At 47.7% G+C, this 19,429-nt stretch overlaps 1 protein-coding gene across 2 annotated transcripts in view; it reads right to left on the bottom strand.

Annotated features, from left to right (window-relative positions):
* USP22 (ubiquitin specific peptidase 22) overlaps positions 1 to 19,429 on the bottom strand; it is a 45,054-nt gene that overhangs the window by 6,172 nt on the left and 19,453 nt on the right. Inside the window, exons 3-11 of one of the 2 annotated variants that reach the window (XM_055242332.2) lie at positions 15,708 to 15,805; positions 14,778 to 14,816; positions 13,707 to 13,836; positions 12,564 to 12,733; positions 10,374 to 10,521; positions 7,458 to 7,563; positions 5,733 to 5,891; positions 2,443 to 2,569; positions 1,474 to 1,565 (exon numbers count right to left, since the gene is read on the bottom strand). In XM_055242332.2, the coding sequence (XP_055098307.1) occupies positions 1,474 to 1,565; positions 2,443 to 2,569; positions 5,733 to 5,891; positions 7,458 to 7,563; positions 10,374 to 10,521; positions 12,564 to 12,733; positions 13,707 to 13,836; positions 14,778 to 14,816; positions 15,708 to 15,805 (1,069 nt within the window). Of the gene's footprint in view, positions 1 to 1,473; positions 1,566 to 2,442; positions 2,570 to 5,732; positions 5,892 to 7,457; positions 7,564 to 10,373; positions 10,522 to 12,563; positions 12,734 to 13,706; positions 13,837 to 14,777; positions 14,817 to 15,691; positions 15,806 to 19,429 lie in introns of both variants that reach the window. The other variant, XM_055242333.2, reaches the window with a different exon arrangement.

Here is a 19,429-nt window from a genome sequence, read left to right as displayed (position 1 = left end):
AGCACCTCTCCTGGTGAGACGGGGAAGAGGCGGTGCTGGGAACAGGAAGCCATGCGCATTATTTACTGCATTTTCCCATAGCTGTGTTTGGCAGGAAACACCAAGATCTTTGAGACAGTACTGTCACCTCCCTCAGTACGTGACCATCGTGGTCAGACTGATGATATGGAGCTCTGGCTCTGGTCTTGTTTTATTCAGGAGGTTATCTGTGTGCCAAAGGGGTGGGACAGTCATGAGAAAGGACACCAGGAAAAGGCCGCTAACTACCAAAAGGCAACATGCTTTCCATGGTGCTGGGGCTGGGACTGTGGCCACCAAAAAATAACACCCTGCAAATAACAACATCCACGTCTCAACCCTCAGAACCTGAGACTGGGACCTCATTTGTAAAACCAGTCTTTGCAGAGACTCAAAGTAAAGATGTTGAGATGAGATCCTCCTGGATGATCTGCCTGGGTCCTAAAGCCAATGACTACGGTCATGACAAAGAAGCAGAGGGAATTGGACACAGACTCAGGGGAGCTGGCCATGTGACCTGGAAGCCAGGGGAGTGACACTGACACAGCCACAGAAGGAACACGTGGAACCACCGACAGCTGGAGGCAGTGAGGAATGGAATCCCCCAGACCCTTGTAGGACATGGGGCCCTGCCAACACCTTGATTTCAGATTTCCGACCTCTAGAACTGTGAGGAAATTAATTTTAAGTCGCCAGGTTTTTGGTCATTTGTCACAGAGCCACAGGAAACTCCTAAGTGTCTCATGCATTAGTAAGCAGCTAATTCCAAGTGCCCCAGAATAGGCAGATTTGAAAAGGAAAATGCAATCTACAACTGCAAAACTCTGTACTTCAACATCTGTTCCATGAACTAAAGTGCTGCCTTCTCACTGTGATCCCACCTTGAGGACTTTGCCGGTTTGAAAGTGAACTGAGAATTGTTCAGAGAAACATTCAAAACAAAAACAGGGTATCTGACGAAAAACAACTCATTAATGTGTGCCGTACCTTAAGATCAGGATAAACAGATTTTGGGAAGGTGGGGTTTATATTATTATCAACAGTCTTTTTTTTTTTTTTTTTTTTTTTTTTTTTTTTTTTTAAGACGTAGTCTCATTCTGTCACCAGGCTGCAGTGCAGTGGCGTGATCTTGGCTCACTGCAACCTCCACCTCCCGGGTTCAAGCGATTCTCCTGCCTCAGCCTCCCAAATAGCTGGGACTACAGGTGCCTGCCACCACACCCAGCTAATTTTTGTATTTTTAGTAGAGACGGGGTTTCACCATGTTGGCCATGATGGTCTCAATCTCTTGACCTCACGATCTGCCCGCCTCAACCTCCTGAAGTGCTGGGATTACAGGTGGGAGCCACTGCACCCGGCCAACGGTCATCTTATCATAGGAGCTCCAAGCTGGATTCCTGTCCTGATAGGATCACAGCCCCTCCGGACACAGAACGGGCCTACACCCCCACCTACCTGGAGGCCATGAAAGGGGTCATGTCCAGCTCCAGGGGGAAGGACACATACGTGGTGATCTTCCGCCGCAGCTTGGCTGAGTGTTCAAATCGCTGCAGAAATAGGAAGGGGGCAGAGGGAAGGGGAAAGATCAGAAATGTCACTGGAAGCTTCAGGGCCTTCTTCCGATGACAGGTGTCTGTGTATCTCTTTGTATTTTATTGAACTGTCTTGTAGCTACATCTAGAATTACAGACTCAAAAACAAAATGGTAATCCACCCAAGTCCTCATTTACAGGGTTCAAGTCTTCAAATGATGGGATTTTTCAGTGGTAAAACCAAGGGTACAAAAAGTAATCTTACAGTAAACCCAGCAAAGCACAGAAAACAAAACAAAGATCTATGGCCCATGGCAGCAAAAATGAACAAATTGTTCCTTTCACCAGACAGAAGACAGTCCTTTGCCTAGATCAGGAGTCACCCAATCCAGCCAGCAAGCTAGGAATGGGCGCGCTTTCCATGTTTAAAGGGTGGTGAAATGAAACAAAGAACATGTAACAGAGAATCGTATGATCGCACGCAGCCTGTGGAGCTCGACATCTTCACTATCTGGGCCTTTAGAGAAAGAGCTTGCCAACTCTTGGACCAGATCTGCATGCTGAGGGCCTTTGTCTTAAAATAAAACAGAAAACCTGAGGAGGGGGTAGCTGGAGGAATGGTAGAAGTAATAAAAACTTCACAACCACTCTGTTCCCAAGAAAACTCACATCCTACTTTCACTGTGAAGCCACTGATTTTGTTTACTGCAGCACAGACAAAAGGAAAATTCACAGACGGGAAGACAATTCCCTCACACCCTCGCTTCCTCGGTGTTCTTCCTGCTTGCTGCAATTATAAGAAATGTAACTGCACAGCAAACCAAAAGGCTGAGGGCCGTACTGTGGACTAAAAACAAGTCTGCCATTAGAGGTGGCTTTCTGGAAAACTTACTTTGAGATGAAAACAGGCTACGATGGGCAGTTTCTTCATAGTGAGCTGCTTTGTGGACTCCTGGTAGCTATGGCAACCGCTGCACTTGATCTTGGCGCTGCTGCCCAAGTGCTCTGGTCTGGTGAATCTACAGGCGTTCAAAAGACAGGAGTGGTAAGGGAGATGCAAGAGACAGAAAAACGAGAGGAAAGAGGTATTTTATCTCTTTCGATAGGTTGATTTCCCTACCAAAAACATACACATACAACTAAAAATGAAACAATGAAAAAAAGAGAAAATGTTGTCCACCTTTGCTGCCTGTCTCTTTACAGAATATTTTTCTTAAATATTTTGTTTCCACGAAAGGCCTGGGGAAATGGTAATAATTTTCTAAGTACCATATGACCCAGCAGTTGAATTTGAGCCAGAAAAATGAAAAGTAATGTTCACACAAAAACTGTCCACAAATGTGTACCAGAATGTTACTCATAAGAGTCACAAAACTGGAAACACCCCGTTTCTTCCCATGGCTGAATAATTAAAGAAATTGTGGAACACTGTACCATGGAGTCTGAGACAGCAGCAAAAAAGGAAAGAACTACTGATCCCAAGCTGTACCCTGGATGCGTCCCCCAGAGAATTAGGATGCGCAAGAAAAGCCAATCTCAAAGGGTTCCCTGTTACATGGTTCAGTTGACATGACATTCTGGAATTGTCAGACGTATGGAAATGGAGGAGTCCGGGGTGACTGGGGTTATGGAGTGGGTGGTGAGGGAGGAGGCAATGCAGATGCTGGGTACTTTCTGCATGAATGTCTGAATCCTGGCCAGGGCGTCACACTACAGTGGTGAGGAGGTCACCATCGGGGGACCGGGGTAAAGGGTACCTAATAGCTTCTTACAACTGCATGTGAATCTACAATGATCTCAACATAAGCAGTTTAATGTAGAGAGGCGAGAGGTTGGCCAGGTGCGGCAGCTCACACCTGTAATCCCAGCACTTTGGGAGGCTGAGGCAGGTAGATCACCTGAGGTTGGGAGTTCAAGACCAGCCTGACCAACATAGAGAAATTCCATCTCTACTAAAAATACAAAATTAGCCGGGCGAGGTGGTGCATGCCTATAATCCCAGCTACTCAGGAGGCTGAGGCAGGAGAACCACTTGAACCTGGAAGGCGGAGGTTGCAGTGAGTCGAGATTGTGCCACTGCACTCCAGCCTGGGCAACAAGAGCAAGACTCCACCTCAAAAAAAAAAAAAAAAAAAGGGGGGCGAGAGCTCTGGGAAAGGTGATTTCCTGACGGTGCAGAGGCAGGAGGTAGGAGGGCTGCATCAGAAGTGTGTCTGGCACAGGTGTCAGCTGCCACTGACAAAACCTGCAGACCAGATGATTCAACAAAGCACACGCCAAATTTTGAAGCTGAAACACCAGCAAAAAATTCTCTCTTTTCACAAGCAGGTATGGAAAGCCCTTGTTTATGCTCTGGAAATTCTGCCATCTTACCTAGGGCAAGACGAGGGGGCCTCTGGGCAAAGCTGCACCTGTTTCGTTGCTAGCTTTGTGATCTGCTCTCCAAAGGACTCGAAAAGGAGCCTTTGCTTGCAATACAAAGTGGGGAAGGGCGCACTCTACCTCTCCTCCACCTTCCCAGGGGTCAGCGCCACATCATGTCTCTCCTAACAACACAGGCTTCCTACACATTGTAGTTTGTGAAGTGTGGTTTCTCCCTCATGGCCTGCTGTTTTGGCAAAGTTTTCATTTTACTGGAATTTATAATTGAATTTAATTTAGCTGCAAAGACTTTCTTTAAAAAGGTTTTGGTTGGCCGGGCGCGCTGGCTCACACCTGTAATCTGAGCACTTTGGGAGGCCAAGGCAGGCAGATCACCTAAGGTCAGGAGTTTGGGATTACCCTGGCCAATGTGGTGAAACCCCGTCTCTACTAAAAATACAAAAGTTAGCTGGATATGGTAGCGGGCACCTATAATCCCAGCTACTCGGGAGGTTGAGGCTGGAGAATCACGTGAACCCGGGAGGTGGAGGTTGCAGTGAGCTGAGATCGCACCACTGCACTCCAGCCTGCCCTCTAGAAAGAGCGAGATTCCGTCTCAAAAAAAAAAAAAAAATTAAAAAAAAAAATCACAAAATCAGCTGGGCATGGTGGCACACACCTACAGTCCCCACTACTCAGGAGGCCGAGACAGGAGACCAAGGCTGAGCCCTGGACACTGAGGCTGAACCCAGGAGATCAAGGTTGCAGTGAGCTATGATGGCACCACTGCACTCCAGCCTGCATGACAGAGCAAGACCCTGTCTCAAAAAATAAAATAAACATGCAACTTTGGTCCTGCTGACTATGCAGCCAGACAGAAACCAAAGGCTCGTACCTCTTCTAAGGGATACTTCCACTCAACAAGGACTCTTCTGCATTACCTTTAATTGATGCAAATAAAACAAAGACTATAAAACCACAGACAAATTTTAGGAGGATTTTCTGCCTGTCTTTACAATTGTATGCTACAGCTACTTAAATACATTTGTTTTAAAAAATCACTCACAGGTGTGGTGGCTCATGCCTGTGAGCACTTTGGGAGGCCGAGGTGGGTGAATCACCTGAGATCACAAGTTTGACACTAGCCTGGCCAACATGGTAAAACCCCCGCTCTACTAAAAATACAAAAATTAGCCAGGTGTGGTGGTGCATGCCTGTAGTCTCAGCTACTCAGGAGAATCACTTGAACCTGAAAGGCAGAGGCTGCAGTGAGCAGAAATCGCACCACTGCATTCCAGCCTGGTCAATAGAGCACACCTCTGCCTCAAAAAAAAAAAAAAAAAAAAAAAAATCACTTTGTAAATATTATTACTTATCCCAAATGAAGCAGAACATGCACAATTTCAAAAACGGCCCTAAGAGTACAGAACATCACAACTAAGTTTTAATCATGTGCAGAGAAGGCCATGGACCATGGGGAGAGGGCCAGGCGCATCTCAGCTCACACTCTGGGGTAGGTGATTAGTACCAGGGCTAAGGGAGCATCCAGTTTGGCTCTGGGTTCATTAACGTGCGGAGGTTGGAGTAGCAGCTGCTGACACCAACACCTGGCACTGTGCGAAGCTAGGGGACAGAAATATTGAGTCATCTGGCCAAAACAAAGGACAAACCAGCACCAGAGACTGCAGCCAATCCAGGCTCATGCTGCATCTTTGCCCAGGCTCTGTCCTGGGCATGTGAAAGAGCCCTGCTTTGGTCCTGATGGAGCACAGCCTTCTGGCCAGGAGACACGCCCCCGCCGTGTGGGTGCAGGCCTCTCACCGTCGCAGGCAGTCTGTGAGAGTGGTGGTTCCTGACACGTGGCTTTCCCCGTTTACCACGTTGCCCTCGCTCCCTGGGCTCAGGGGCCAGAATGGGGTGGAAGAGCCGGGGAGATCCAAGCTGATGTCCCAGAAAGGGTCGATGGTGGTGGAGACTCCACTGGAAGCAGAGGAAAAACAATGGCTGTGAGGACTGACACGCACCCAGCTCCAGAGGCAGCCCAGGGTGGAGGCCGTTCCCACACCCCTTCCCCGCTGTGCCCTTTGTCACAGTGACACTCAGGTGGGACGGGGCAGGAGCGAGAGCAGCAGTGCTCACACCCAACGTGTCCTGGCTCCCAAGGTGGCCCTGGGGAGGTGCGTGTGTGAACTCGGAAGGTGAGGGGCGCTCCTCAAGCAAGGACTTCCCAGTCTGGAGACCATCACAGTCACTGAGGGACTTGGGAGGAGGATAAACTCATGGGCCCTGTCAGAGGTTCTGAATCCACATGTCTATCTCAGCTACATCTAGAACTTGGGGCCTGTGACCCTAGGCGACACTGGAGACCCCTGCACACTTCACAGAGGGTGCCCAGGCCAGGCCCGACAGCCCGCACTGAACATTCAATGCTGCATTTCACAAGGCCAGTTCTTTGTTAGAAATTTATTTAACAATATAAAAAACGAAAACTTGCAGACTGGGAAATTTACTCTGCAAATTTCTGGGAAATTTATACAATTTTATATTGTATAAATATAAAAATATTTATACAGGATTTAAATCTTGAGACAATCTCCTACTAATGGAATTCAGTAGTTAAGGGACAGTGAGGAGGTCCAAATTGCTCAGAGCAAACTCGGTTTCTAATGCTCAGAGACAAGGCCCCTAACGGTCTACGCTCCTTACAGAAAACGGCCCCCGTGACACAGGCAGCACTGGCCTTTCCCGATATTTGCTGGTCTTATGCAGTTTAGAACTGACAATCCATTTCGGGTTCTGAAATAATTTCGGTGGATCATGTCCAGGGTTTTTAAACTTCAACTAGAGTAAAGAACAGAGCCAGGCACAGTGGCCCACGCCTGTAGTCCCAGCTACTTGGGAGGCTAAGGAGGAAGGATCGCTTGAGCCCATGGGTTCAAGGCCAGCCTGGGCAACATACACAAGACCTCATGTCTTAAAAAAAATAAAAAACCAGTAGCATGCGCTGAGGTTGGGTGAGAGCGTCCCTCTGACCTAACAAAAGCAGTGGATTCTCCCTGCACTCAACACTTGAAGCGCTAAGCAGAGACCACACCTGAGAAGAATTAGGGCCACTACATCAGAAAATGGAACCAGAAACCATAAAATAATGAAACACTTCGAAGCACGTATAAAAACAATCCACCATGCATGATCCACGCCTTCTTGAAGAGGGCTCTTTCACTTGGTCCCTGGTCAAGGACTGTAAGATGAGAAATGGTGGGGGAAGCTTCTAAGAACACACTGCTGGCTGTGGACAACAGCCAAGACCTCAACACGAAGGGCTCGCATCCTGAGGGGACACCTGCCCTACGACCTTCCCAAGAGGAAGCACCCCCACCCCACAACCTTTGCTCTCAAGGCGTCTATTAATCATTTCTCTCATAGCCTCCTTAAAGACCTCTCAGAGCACACACAGCTCTGGAGACCGGGAGCTCTAGAGACTGGGAGGATGTCAGTACGGCCCCAGAGGGTTTGACATTGCCGAGCACGCAGCCTCTCACTTACTGGCAGACTTGGCAGGTGACGTCTGACTGCAGCCCGCCTGTGAAGATCTGGTCTATGATGCAGTTGCAGTGGTTGGGGTTGTTGGCCTTCTTCCCATTGTCATCACCTGGAGACAGACCACGGCTCTGGGATTAGTGTCTCCCAAATATGGGTAGTCTCTAAGGGAAGAGCAGTTCACCCTGCAGAGGCCTGGGGGAGCCAGGGCCAACGCTTTAAAAGGCCATGTGAGGACACTCCTCATTTTAGCAGAGGGTCTCCACGTTATTTTAATATGACGAGAAATCACAGCACTTGGATTTTCAATGCTCCTTTTTCTCAATCCCTAACAAAGGCCCCACAGCTTCAGTCTTGCCAAGAAAACCCACCTAATGTCCAGTGACTGAGCAGGATAATCGATTCCCATTATCATATAAAGAATGACTGAATCAATATTGTTCCAGTGAAAGACAGCTGAACATATGGTGAGCCAGGTACACCCGGGGAAGCCCCAGCAACCTCCCTCCCTGAGTAGGTATCATGGTGCCCCGAATTCAGGAAGTGACACCGCAGGACAAAGGCTGTCCTCATCAGCTGGAGCCCCCAGGGGACAGCGTGTCTTCCAGTCAGCTGCATCTGGAAGCGCCACTCCCACCCTCTCTATTCAATACACGCTTCATTCATATCCACGTGTGCAGATCTGTGAAGAAGAAACTTAAGTAGCAGAACTTAATTCGTATGTGGAATACATATTCTACATAACTTCACTGGACAGTGGGGACAGGACACGAGGCCACCTGTATATACATCACAGTTCAAAGATGGTGAATCATGACAGAGGAATAGAGAAGGGCCACTGAGTCTTCTGAGAGCAGAAGGTTTAAGATTAGAGAGAAAAATGCTTCCCAGAGGGATCTCAAATTCATGGGACAAAATTCAGAGGACAAGAATATCCATACAGGAAGACGTGAAGAATGATGAACAGAATGCCCAGGCGCGGTGGCTCACACCTGTAATCCCTGCACTTTGGGAGCCAAGGCGGGTGGATCATGAGGTTAGGAGATCGAGATCATCCTGGCTAACACAGTGAAACCCAGTCTCTACTAAAAATACAAAAAATTAGCCAGGCATGGTGGCAGGTTCCTGCAGTCCCAGCTACTCAGGAGGCTGAGGCAGAAGAATCACTTGAACCCAGGAGGCAGAGGCTGCAGTGAGCTGAGATCGCACCACTGCACTCCAGCCTGGCGACAGAACGAGACTCTGACTCAAAAAGAAAACAAAACAAAACAAAGATGAACAGAAAGATGCTGTGAAGGCCACAAGGACAAACAACTGCACGTAACCAAGGGCACATGGCCAGGCCACCTCGCTGAACAGTTCTGGCAACCAGGTTTCTAAACAGAAGAACCTTTCATTTCTTTTCAGACATTTCCAAGGGAATTCTGTCAGAAGCACGTCAGAGGTTTTGTCACATTTTTGTCATGTGAACATTTTAACAGCAATGCATTTTTGAACAAGTGATTTTCAGAACATCTTTCTGCTGCTTACAGAAGGCTCTTCGTTATTCTCACTAGGTGCTTGGGATAACAGCGTAGCCGACTTCCACAGTGGCTCTTTCCTCTCTTTTAAGTCATACTAGGACATGAAATTCTACCTAAGCTAAGTAACTTTCATTTGATTTCTAGGTAAGAATTAAAAGGATCACGCAGTTTTTCAGAGGAAAAAAAGTAAGTACACCAAAAGAAAACAGAACCTAAAGTCACATTTCACCAAAACCAGCCATTTTAGCTCAACTGTGGGTTGTTTCTGGGCTGTGATCTCAGAACCCATAGGTTGTGCGTAAGCGCCTAGGGCCCGGGTGCACAGCCTTGAGACAGATGAGAAGCGATGGGAAGGCCAGTCCACCAGGCTGTTCAACTCGGTGAACCGTCAGAACAGGACTCTGTTCTCTAAAAGACTCCAGGTTAAAATTAACTGGTAGGATATCGGCTACAACTAGCTGTGCCAGCCCAGAGGCCACAGGAAACTCACAAGCAGCCAGGTGCCCTGTGACCTGTGCACATGGGTTCTCAGAGCGTGGCATCTGAACCAGCGGCATCAGCATCGGCTGGGAACTGATTAAGAGTGAAGAAGCCCCTGGCCCCCACAGACCTGCTGAATCAGAAACGCCAGCACGGCCTTTAGGAAGACCTGCAAGTGACCAGCCCACACTCATCTGAGAATCACCCTTCAGTGTCTCTGCCTGTATGGATAGACTTCAGCTGCAGGTCCCTCACACTGGGATCTCCACCATGAGGGGTGGGGAGGAGCCGATCTTGGTTCAAGTCATTCATTCCCAGCCTCCCGCCTCCAGTGCTAAGAGTTGCCCCCGCCAACTACCAACACCACACATCTCTGAGAAATCCTGAGGGTACCACCCTGGGGCCAGGCTGTGGGACTGTGTTGGGGGAGATGGCCCAGGTCCAGTAAGACCCCAAGAGAAGCTTTGCTCATCCTGTGTCCCAGCTATTTCAGAGCAACCATCAGTCGTTTTGGAGAGTCCCCAACGGAAAGGAGACAGTTGGGTGATTAAGTTGTGTTTGGAGGATGTCCAGGAGCCTCAGGCCTGATAACCCACAGGGTCCCAGAAATGCCAGGGCACGCAGGGGCCTCAAAGCACAGGCCCAAGAGAGCTCCAAGAGCTTGCTGTTCACTGTGATCGGTCACTGAGGACCTGCCATACTGCTGGAACTACTTCCTCGCCTCTTAAAAATAAACTAGGAGGAGCCTCTCTGAGGTCATCAGTTATGGTGACCTCAGAAACAAATGACGACAAGGGCTACAAAACAATGGAATGTGTCGCCTGTGCCCCTTTTTGCATGAGTGCACACACTCGCTTTGCTTCCTTCCCCTTCAAGGAAACATCCTGCCGTGGTGGAGGGTGCAGAGCCCAGGGCCCACCTTTGCAGTGTCGGTGGAGCACGTCCAGAGCCGCGATGAGGAACTCGTGGGCGTCCTGCTGCTCATAGCCTGCCAGGTGCCTCGCGTGGGTCCACACCAGGTGCAGCAACTTATACGGGATGTGAGGGGACCGGTGTCCAGAGTAAAACTGCCAGAGGGTGGGGAAGGAAACCTCGTCAGGAATAAATGTAGACTCTGAACACAGAGTACAATCAAAATCTTTATCAGATGCCTACCATTGGCTGTGGCTCATTTGACACAAATGGTTAAATTTTACTTTTGTACTTTTTGCAAAGTCTTATTTTTATCTGGGCTCACTGGACTTTTCGAGTCCTCATATGAATTTTTACCTTTCCACCGTCTAGTTTTCCACATATAAGCCTAAAAAATGAATGATGACTTGCTACTATGAGATCACATGCAAATAAAAGTGACTCGATTTGCCCAATACTAGTTTCCTCAAAGCAGTAGCCAAACCACTCAGGCCCATGGACACCAGCACCTCTGCAAAGGGAAGCACATCACTGTGATTATGCAGAATTCACCAGCATCAGCCCCAGGACTCTCTGCCTCTGAGGCTAATGGCTATTAGCTGAGGGCTTGCCAGCCAGTCCTCTCCAACAGCTCAACTCTGGACCCAGACCCAGCAGCACACCTTCCATCCCACGGCTTCCTCACCAGGTCAGAACCCACAGAGAGGTCTTGCCTGTACAAACACAGAATTCATGGCAGTTTTATTTCTCATCAAAAAAACCCAAAACCACAGACCACCCAAATGTGTCTGAACTGGGAAACAGACAACTAAACCATAGCCCATCTATATAATGGAACCCAACTCAGACATCGAAAGCACACATCATGGATGCACGCAAGACACAGGTGAATCCACCCAGTATTATGTTAAGTAGGGACAGCCAAATTCAGATAGGCTACTTCCTGCATGCATCCATCCGTATGATGCGCTGGTAAAGGACACTCAAGGGACCGAAGACAGATCGGCAGCTACCAGGGTCTGGGGACTGGGGATTGACTTCGGAGGGGACAGGAGGGAGTTTGGAGAGGTGACGGTTCTTCATCTTGAGTAGCAGCAGTTACCCAACTATGCATTCATCAAAACTCATCTATCTATAGGCTAGAAGGTGGATGAGACTGTAATTTACACCTTAACAAACCTCAGTCTAAAAACAATCTAACACAAGTGAGCTTATCACTAAAGTCAGTGATACGACCACCCACCAACTTCCCAGCTGCACCCTCCTTTCTCCTATTTGGGCCGTGCCCCCAGCAGTTACGGCATATTTCAGGTACTTTGAGGAAATGGGTTAGGCTCGACCAGAGGCTGGCAATCTGCTTTTGAAAGGCCCAGACAGTAAATAATTTCAGCTTTGCAGGTTGGATAGCCTCTGTCCAACTGCTCAACTCTGCGGCTGTCCCACAAAAGCGACCAATGACCAGACATACATGACTGAGCTGGCGTGGCTGCGTCTCTCGCAGAGGTTACGAACAGGAACAGGCCAGGGCTGTTGGCTGGCTCCTGTGCAAGGCACCTGAAGAACAGGCACCAGCCTGGTTATTAGTTGAGGTAACTGACATGCTTCAGCTCTGAGAAGCATGTCTAGGTCAAGGACCCAGTGGGAGTGAGGCGGCAGCCGTGATACGCCTTGCCCTGAACACTGCCATGCTCTGATGCCGGGGACAGACGTGGACAGGAACGCCACACGTGCAGCCCACAGAAACAGCCAACGTGCAGCGCATAGCTCACGAGGACAGAGGCTCTGACGGGGCATGCTTAGAGAGGCCTGGCAGTGGAGGAGACTCGCATACCAGGAGGACACAGGAGGGTGGCACATGCATGCCTTCCTGAGCCAGGAAGGTAGACCATGGAGGAAGAGGAAGGGGGAGAATCACCCGTCTTTAGAGACAAATGTCACCCACCAGGGAACTCTCTGCCACAAGCCTCTCAAAGGGCTCCTCCTTGTTCTGAGTCAGCAGTGTGTCCCCAAAAATCACGCCAGGTCTTCCCTTTTTGGAAAACTGTGTTTTCCACAATAGACATGTATATTAAACATTTACTACAAAAGGTTCTAAATGTATCTTCCTTTATCATAGTCCACCTTATTTAAATTTTTTTTTTTGAAGGTGAAAATAAAGTAACAGAAATGCTCCCCTGCAGAAGTCAATGGTGCTCACCTCCTGAAACAGTGAGGACATCTCACAGACCAGACAGGAGCTGGGGCTCTGCATCTCACAGCGGTGCCTGTCAGACAGGAAGAAGTCCCGCAGAAGTGGCGTGTGGGTCAGGGCCTGCACGATGCAGTTCATGAAGCACGTGTTCCCAAGGTTGATCAGCCCGCGCAGACCTGGACACAAATCACCAGAGAGCAAGAGTTACCTGTGTGCTGAACCACAAGTGTCGCTGGATCCCAGCGGCTTCTCTACCTCTGCATACTCAGTTTTCTTTTATTCATTCATTCAAGAAGCCAGAAAGCGATGAGATATTGCATTTTGCTAGTTTTTATGCCACTTTTACATGAACGGTATTGAAGAATGTCCATCACCATTGACCCCTCCCACTTCAGCCATTGTATGCTTTGACAGAATTACACAAATATAGTTTCTACGACAACAGGCCAGGTCAGAGTGGAGCCTAATGAACAAACAAAACAGGTTTTTAAAAATGTTCTGGGGCCAGGTGCAGGGGCTCATGCTTGTAATCCCAGCACTCTGTGAAGCCAAGGCATGAGGATCACTGGAGCCCAGGAGTTCGAGACCAGCCTGGGCAACATGGTGAAATGTCTCTACGCAAAACACAAAAATTAACCAAGCATGGTGGTGTGCACCTGCAAGCCCAGCTACTTGGGAGGCTGAGGTGGAAGGATCGCTTGGGCCCAGGAGACAGAGGTTGCAGTGAACTGCGCTCCAGCCTGGGCAACAGAGCAAGACTGTCTCAAAAAAGAAAAAAAAAGTTCTAAAGGGTATTCCCTCAATTTGTAGAAAATTCAGCAAACACTTACACTTACACACATCATTTCTCTCCCTGAAGATTACTGTGCCCAGCCTCACCCTGGCCAAAATCAACTTGAGTCCCTTTACCCACAGAGATGCTGAAGGCTGCGAGGGCAGGGCTGTCGCTACCCATCACTCTGTGCCCCAAGCCCACTGCAGGTCCCTGCAGAGAACAGGTGCTCAAGAGCTGGTCACTGAGCACATTGATGAGTGACAGTTATGCAGGGCTTCAACAGAATCATGTGGACTTAAGAAACCCGCAATTCTGTATTTACTTTTAAACCCCGGAAAGAAACCTAGCTGAGAGCGACGATGCGCTCCACCCACCTATGGTGCAGTTCGAGGTGATCTTTCTCCTTTTCGGGTTGTGCTTCAGCAGTTCAAGCTCCCGTTTGGTTGGTTCCCAAGTTGAAAACTTCTCTCCAACACCTAAGCAGATGAAGGACAGTTCCAAGTGCTATTAGCTAGATTTTCACATCAAGTGTGTTTACACATAAAAGCTGTGGCGCTATGCTGTCTGTCAAGGTGCATTTCAGTGAGCAACATCCACAGCATCAGGGCTTCCTCAAACTCTACTGTGCTGAGAGGGGCTACACGCAACACTTAAAGGAGCTTCTCACAGAGGGTATGAGCATGTGAGCTACGTTTCCTCCAAGAAGAAAGGCAGCACCTCCAGTCAAAACTACCCCAATGCCAATGCCAAAACAGTTGTTTTTCAAATGTCTTCAGAGATGGGAGCATCGGCACCAATGGGAACTTACATGAAGGATTCTCCCACAAACAAGTGAAATTGAAGGAGAGAGCATGCACTTTTCAGCAAACTGAAATAGCATAAACACAGCGTCGAGTTACCAAACTAAAATAGATTCAACAGTTAAAAACGTGTGGTGGTAAATGCTAATTGGCATCATATTCCATTCAACGCACACCCTATGCACTCAGAAGTACTTGTTCCATGCCAACCAACATTTCTGAATACTTCAAAATACTTTAAAAGACACAGCATGTTGGATAGACAGAATTATAAAATGATTCTAGAAGAATTCCATTTTAATCCTGGACATACATTTCTTAGGCCCATGCTTTAAATGCTCTGCACAAAACAATACACCCACACTTAGTCACAATGTTATTAAATTTCTGAGAGGGAAAAGAACAGGGAACACAAGTCAGAGACTGCTCTCCAGAGAAGACTTGTTAAACACAAATAATTCTGCTCACTGAAAGAGCCCCTGTTGCTATTCTTCCCTTCTCAAAACACTGGGGTGTTTTCAATGGAGAGTAATCAAGGCAAGAACGTAAAACAGGTGTCAGGTTCCTATGTTTCCTTTGCAAACAGTGATGGCTTTGCTACTAGAGAGATCAGATGCTCACCTGTGAGCTGGGGCAAACCACAACTGTCACTATGTCACTATCACTGTCAACCACTATAAGCATCTATCAGAATCAAAAACCAAAAAAAAAAAAAAAAAAAAAAAAAAAAAAAAAAAAAAAAAAAACACCTCAGGGAAGCCAAGAAGAAATACATAATAAAGAAAATGACTAAATGACTGCATGTTTGCTCCTCTCACTCTGTGTAGCCAATAACCAGAGTGTGTGGCCATAGGGTGGCAACGGCAAGTGTGAAACCCACACTGGTGCGAGAGCCATGAGGGCTGCTCACAAGACGGCAAGGATCTGACTGTGCAGTGGGGCTGCTGGGAGACTCTCCTAGTTTCCATCTGGTGGGTCTAGTTTCCATCTGGTGGGTGCACGCTGTTGACACGGATTTAACATCACCCAAACAGTCCAGAGTTTTAAAAGAGATTCTACCACAACTTGATCAGAAAATAGTCTGCTCTCCTGGGAGGAGGCAGGTATGTTTACATATAACATTACTGCAAAGAGATCGCCTGCTAGAATTCGGCAGAGCTGAGGGCAAACCACTCAGAGATGTCCAGATATGGAGTCACCTGTCCCCGAGAGGTGTGACCTCGCCACACTCGTTCAGCCCCACATCTGCAGGTGCGCCCTGGGAGAGCTTAAGTACTGCTGGGGTTGTTCCCTTGACCCAGCTGCAGGCCCGTGGGGGACCTGCAAGGGAACACCCTGGAAGTGGTCCCAAACACACGGGCAGCTATGCATGCCTCGACACTAGCTACCTCCCCTGCCATGCAGAGCTTCAGCTGACTCCACTGTGAGCCTTAGGGGAAGGTGGTGGGGGGCCTCTTCCCACTTCCCACCTAGGTACTTCTCTTTCTCCTACTGGGTCTGTCCTTGACGGACATGAGGGAACTGCAGGATCAAGCAGGTAAACTGAGGCGGAACCAAACCTTGCATTTTCCAAGCCTTTCGCTGCTCCTCCTTGGCAATCATTTCCATGTCTTTGTCATAGATGTAGTCCTGGCACAGAAAACAGTAGATGCCTCCGTACATCAGATCAATGGCTGAGGAGAGAAAGGAGGGAGGAGAAACCAAGTTGAATTAAAAACCACAAGGGAAGGCTGCAGGGCAGAGTTAAACACAGTGAGGTTCTGTAGATACTGACTATTCACAGCATCTTCCTATGCACAAGCAGGGAAGCCAGTCCAGCGGGGTCTCCTATCCTGAGCAGGTGAGGGGCATGCACTGTGTTTGGCAGCTCATGCCTAGGGCTGAGGTGTCTAAAAAACAGAGGCGACCCATACGTCTTTTCAAAGCAGCCAATACTCCAGGATCAGGACCTCTGCCACCTTCTCTGAATGCGTGGTATTTAAAAGTGGTACAACTGCATTGCATATTTTCAGTCCTGGCCACCTGACATGGAGTGACTATGCTTCCCTCCATCTAGAATTCCTGACACCATCACCATAAAGAATGTGACAGCAACTTGCTGTGACTTTTGTGGTTGGTGGCATCTGCTACTCTTACCTTAAGGACTCATACCTCTTCTCATCGGATGACCTTGATTGACATCTTGACCCAGAGCTACCTGAAGGTGGGTCTTCTACCACAATTTCTCAACTGCATCTTCTATAAAATGGGACTAATAGGCCGGGAGCTGTGACTCACGCCTGTTACCCCAGCACTTTGGGAAGCCGACGTGGGCAGATCATTTGAGGCCAGGAGTTCAAGACCAGCCTGGTCAACATGGTGAAACCCCATCTCTACTAAAGTACAAAAAATTAGCCAGGCATGGTGGCACACACGCCTGTAACCCCAGCTATTCAGGGGGCTGAGGCATGAGAATAGCTGAAACCTGGGAAGGGGAGGTTGCAGTGTGCCAAGATCTTGCCACTGCACTCCAGCCTGGGCAACAGAGACTCTGTCTCAAAAAATAAAAATAAAAATAAAAAAATTATAGGAATACTAGTATATTCTTTTTACAAATAAGAAGAGATACATATGTATGTATAAATTTCAGTTTTCTAAAAACAGTCACATGAAACTGTTCACAGTCGTTTCCTTTGGGGAGAAGTATACATTTTCGTATCGTTTGAACTTTCTAATTGTGTGCATGTCCAGTTTTTAATTGTCAACATAAACCTTTATTTTATGGAAATAAGATCCACTTTTGCTTTCTTTGTTAAAAATAATAATTTGTAAAAAAGTCAAAAACAAATAAAATAAAATAGGACTAATAGCTTGGGCTCTTAATTATTTTATCATAAAAGTAAGTAAGATAAAGTCCTCTGAGTGCCTGAAAAAAGGTACTCTCTCCATTCAACAATTTATAAACAACCGGGGTTGACCAGGTGTGGTGGCTCACGCCTGTAATCCCAGCACTTTGGGAGGCTGAGGCGGGCAGATCACGAGGTCAGGAGATTGAGACCATCCTGGTTAACACGGTGAAACCCCGTTTCTACTAAAAGTACAAAAAAATTAGCCGGGCGTGGTGGCAGGCACCTGTAGTCCCAGCTACTCAGGAGGTTGAAGCAGGAGAATGGCGTGAACCTGGCAGGTGGGGCTTGCAATGAGCTGAGATCTCATCACTGCACTCCAGCCTGGGCAACACAGCAAGACTCCGTCTCAAAAAAAAAAAAAAAAAAAAAAAAAAAAACCAGGATTACCTACCCAAAAGAAGGTAAATGGCTCTACCATAAAGACACATGCATGCGTGTTGGTTCATCGCAGCACTATTCACAATAGCAAAGACATGAGATCAACCTAAATGCTCCCCAATGGTGGACTGGATTAAGAAAATGTACATATATACCATGGGATACCATGTACACATAAAATGAAATGAGATCATGTCGTTTGCAGGAACATGGATGGAGCTGGAGGCCATTATCCTTAGAAAACTAACATAGGAACAGAAAAACCAAATACCACATGTTCTCACTTATAAGTGGGAGCTAAATGATTAGAACACATGGACACATGAGGAGAACAACAGACACTGGGGCCTACTTGAGGGTGGAGAGTGGGAGAAGGGAGAGGATCAGGAAAAACAAACAAAAAAAATTGTCAGGTACTACAGTACATACCCAGGTGAGGGAATAAACTGTATATCAAACCCCTGAATCATAGGTTTATATAACAAACCTGCACATGTACCATTGAAACTAAAATAAAAGTTAAAATATTTTTTAAAAAACTGGAAGAGAAACCCGGCATGGTGGCTCACACCTGTAATCCCAGCACTTTGGGAAGCTGAGGTGAGCGGATCACTTGAGCTCAGGAGTTCTAGGACCAGCCTAGGCAACATGGTGAACCCCCACCCCCATCTCTACGAAAATTAGCCGGGTGTGGTGGTGCGTGTCTACGGTCCCAGCTACTCAAGAGGCTTAGGTGGAAGGATGGCTTGAGCCCGGAAGGCAGAGGCTGCAGTGAGCCAAGACTGCACCACTGCACTCCAGCCTGTGCGAGACTGCCAGACTGTCTCAAAAAAAAAAAAAAATTGGGAGAGTGGGGCTTAAATCCACGCGATGTCAGACACCTGGGAGGCAACGAAGCACAGAGGAAAGAGCATGGATTGAGAGTAACTGGCACCAGCCCTCACTCTGCTACCTGCCAACTGTGCACCTTTCATCAATTACTCCATGCCTCTGAGCCTCAGTTTCCCCTGCGGTAAGATGCTGATAGCAACAGTACTAGTGCTTCCCAGAGCTGTGTGATGATTAGGTTAGTATATAACTTAAGTGTATCCCCGGATAAACAGGGAAGTCTTGGAACATCAGTTTTATTCTATTTCATGTCTTAAGCTACTATGACTTAGATTGTGGTAGATCTTTGAAGACTTCCAAGGCAGATCTGTTGAAACTCAAAATAGCAGTTTAAGATTCCCAGGGCTACCTTCTGCCCTACTCAAAAAATTCACAAAATGCCAACAACGATGTTAAAATCCTGGTGGGAGCTGTTGCAGAGCTCAGCCATCAACCCTTTGCCACTTCCTGTTCATCAGCAGTACAGCCCCAGCAGATGGATGTCACAGAGAAATCCTGACAGAGACAAGTTTCCAATAAGGGTGATGAGAATTTACAGTAAGATGGCTGGGTGCAGTGGCTCACGCCTGTAATCCCAGCACTTTGGGAGGCCGAGGCGGGCGGATCATGAGGTCAGGAGATCGAGACCACGGTGAAACCTCGTCTCTACTAAAAATACAAAAAAATTAGCCGGGCGTGGTGGCGGGCGCCTGTAGTCCCAGCTACTCGGGAGGCTGAGGCAGGAGAATGGCGTGAACCCAGGAGGCGGAGCTTGCAGTGAGCTGAGATTGCACCACTGCACTCCAGCCTGGGCGACAGAGCGAAACTCTGTCTCAAAAAAAAAGAGAATTTACAGTAAGGCTGAGACATCCCATGAAAAACAGCCCACACGTGTAGCTGACAACAAAAACTCTAGCCTGGGAAGATGGATCACCATTCCAGTGCCTATGTAAATCCTTCTAGATTTAGGCCTTCTTTAAGACACCTTCACACTGCAACGCTCCCACTGCATAAAACCAACTGACATCCACAAGGCATCAGGACCATTTGAAGGGATAGAGCATCTCTTTAACAAATGCTGCTGGGACAACTGAATATTCACCTACAAATCCTTACCTCATACTGTATACAAAAATTAACTCGAATGGATCACAGACCTAAATA

This window comes from Symphalangus syndactylus, chromosome 14, assembly GCF_028878055.3.
Source record: "Symphalangus syndactylus isolate Jambi chromosome 14, NHGRI_mSymSyn1-v2.1_pri, whole genome shotgun sequence".
In the NCBI taxonomy this organism is placed as follows: Eukaryota; Metazoa; Chordata; class Mammalia; order Primates; family Hylobatidae; genus Symphalangus; species Symphalangus syndactylus.
The sequence above is the reverse complement of the archived record's forward strand: the minus strand, read 5'-3'. Positions and strand labels throughout refer to the sequence as shown.